The following is a 2395-nucleotide window of genomic DNA, read 5'->3' as shown; positions in this document are numbered from 1 at the left end:
CTGTGTCTATTAATTTATCCTCGGTGACAATTCCAGCGCCTCAATTAAAAAGAGTTGTTAAGGCGATGGGCACACCTTGAAGATATGTGGATCTCCGGCCTGCATCGCCCATTTGAAGTGGTATTTAGAATATCCCCTGAAATTCGTTTCCTTTGATATAAATGATTCAGCAGCTTCACGTCCACGCTCCTCAGGCACGGGATCCCCGGATCCTCCTACAGAATCCTCCGACATCGAAAAGAGCTTCACAAGTTCGAAGCGACTCCTGGAGCCAACGCTGGGTCCGGAAAAAGGCTCCATATCAATTCGGACTCCGAACTCTTGAGCTTCAAATCAGTCTCTACGATCCATTATAGGTTGCGGACTCATGGATCGACCCAAACGGCTTCCTCCTCTCTTGGGATTCCTCCGGAGAATGAGGAAAGAAATCTAAAAACTAGGGATAAGCTCAAGGTCCTTAAATAGTTAAGCTCTCAGCATGGTTATTCATTTACGTAAATATTTGTGTCCATTGTTTGGCCTGGTTGCCAGCTGTCAGCCAGCGACTACAATTATAGAGGAATTCGTTTCCACTGATCTTGCAAAAACACCAGTGCTTAAAGTTGTCGATGTCGGACTCGTCTCACCGAAGGCACCGAATCTGGAACCGATGCCAATGACGGATGTTGGATGGCACTTGACGGATGACGGATGGCCGACAGGAGTTCCTGTTGGACGTCTCATTGGCGTCATGGTTTCTGTTGGATTATACGCTTATAAGAAATGGATACGTCACCAAAAACAAAAGCAACGCCGACAGGGACAGGCTGTTGCAGAAACCAGACCAGAACAGCTGTCCGAAGAGAGAAACCCACTAGAAGACACAGGACTAGAACAGCTGTTCAGAGAGAAAGACTTAATAACACACGAAGCTGAAGAGATGAAGAAAATTAGGAATGAAGCTGAAGCGGAGATCCAGAAACGAAATAATGTGATAAAAGAACTGGCCAACAAACTTGAGATTGCTCTTAATGATGGCGAGAAGACGAAGACTTTGTTGGCAGAAGCAAACAGAAGAGATAAGGCGCTTGGGGAATACTTCAAGGCCTTGGAAGCGGAGCTTCTCGTCAAACATGGTCAAACAGAAGATCTCTTAAAGCAACAAGAAAACTGGAAACGTGAAAAACTAGACCTGGAACACCAAATTCAAAAACTGGAACATAAAACTGAGGTTCAAGGAAAGAAGACGGCGAATTTCTTGGCAGAAGCACATAAAAGAGAACAGGTCCTGGGAGACTACATAAGAATCTTGGAAGCGGACGTTATACTCAAACACCATCAAATAGAATCTCTCTCAAACGAACAACAAAATTGGAAACGTGAAAAACAAGAACTGGAGAACCAAATTGAGGTTGCTCTCCATCATGGACAGGAGATGAAGAACTGGTGTGAAAGACAAAAGACCAGAGCAGACGAGATGGAATTATACTTGACCTTAAGAGAATATGAAACAAAGGTTAGACATAGCCTTGCTGTGGAGGTCAAGAAAAGGGATGAAAAAATTGAAGAAATGGCCAACGAACTTGAGGTTGCCCTCCATCACGGAAAGGAGATGGAGAAATTAGTTGAAAAAGAAAAGGCTAAAGCAAATGAGATGGACAGACACTTGACCAACTTGCGAGAAAATGAAAAAAAGCTTAGAGATCGCTTTGCTGTCGAGGTCAAGAATAGGGATGAGAAGACACAAGAAATGGCCGGCCAACTTGTTTCTGCTCTCCATCACGGAAAGAAGATGGAGAACTACCTAAAAATATTAAAGGCCAGAGCTGATGAGACAGACAGATGTTTGACCTCCCTACGACAATATAAAGCAAAGATTACAGATAGGTTTGCTGTGGAGGTCAAGAAGAGGGATGAGAAAATAGAAGAAATGGCCAACAAACTTGAGGATGCTCTCCATCACGGACAGAAGATGGAGAACTTGCTGAAAATAGAAAAGGCCAAAGCACATGAGAAGGGCAGATACTTGACCTCCTTACGAGAATATAAAACAACGAAGTTTAGGAGCAAGCCTTAGGACAACAGGCCCTCAAATGGACAACAACGGTAGGGTGAAGGACAAACCCCTCAGAAATGATCAGAGGCCGTGCTTTTCCCAACCCCAACAGGCGTAAGAACTCTCCCAGATGGAGTCAACGGCTGGTGATTTTGACCCAACTTGTCAGGCGGAGGAAGTCTCACTGGCTAAAGTCAACAGTTGTGCTTTTCCCAACCCCAACAGGTGAAGAACTCTCCCAGTGGGAGTCAACGGCTGCCGAGTTTCCCCCAACTCGTCAGGCGGAGGAACTCTCACTGGCTAGAGTCTACACCTGTGCTTTCCCCACCACTAGCAGGCGGAAGAACTCTCCCAGTGGGA

General features: G+C 45.3%; 1 protein-coding gene across 1 annotated transcript; it reads left to right on the top strand.

Annotated features, from left to right (window-relative positions):
* Window positions 1-655: 655 nt before the first annotated feature.
* LOC136830843 (golgin subfamily A member 6-like protein 25) lies at window positions 656-2056 on the top strand. The gene has a single exon (XM_067090822.1). It carries the CDS (start codon window positions 656-658, stop codon window positions 2054-2056), a length of 1401 nt encoding a protein of 466 aa, XP_066946923.1.
* Window positions 2057-2395: the final 339 nt, after the last annotated feature.

Source organism: Macrobrachium rosenbergii, chromosome 47, assembly GCF_040412425.1.
Source record: "Macrobrachium rosenbergii isolate ZJJX-2024 chromosome 47, ASM4041242v1, whole genome shotgun sequence".
NCBI lineage: Eukaryota > Metazoa > Arthropoda > Malacostraca > Decapoda > Palaemonidae > Macrobrachium > Macrobrachium rosenbergii.
This window is presented reverse-complemented; position numbering and strand designations above follow the sequence as displayed.

Excerpts from the sequence above, each read along its gene's own strand:
- LOC136830843 (XM_067090822.1), top strand. The coding sequence starts at position 656 with ATGACGGATGTTGGATGGCACTTGACGGATGACGGATGGCCGACAGGA.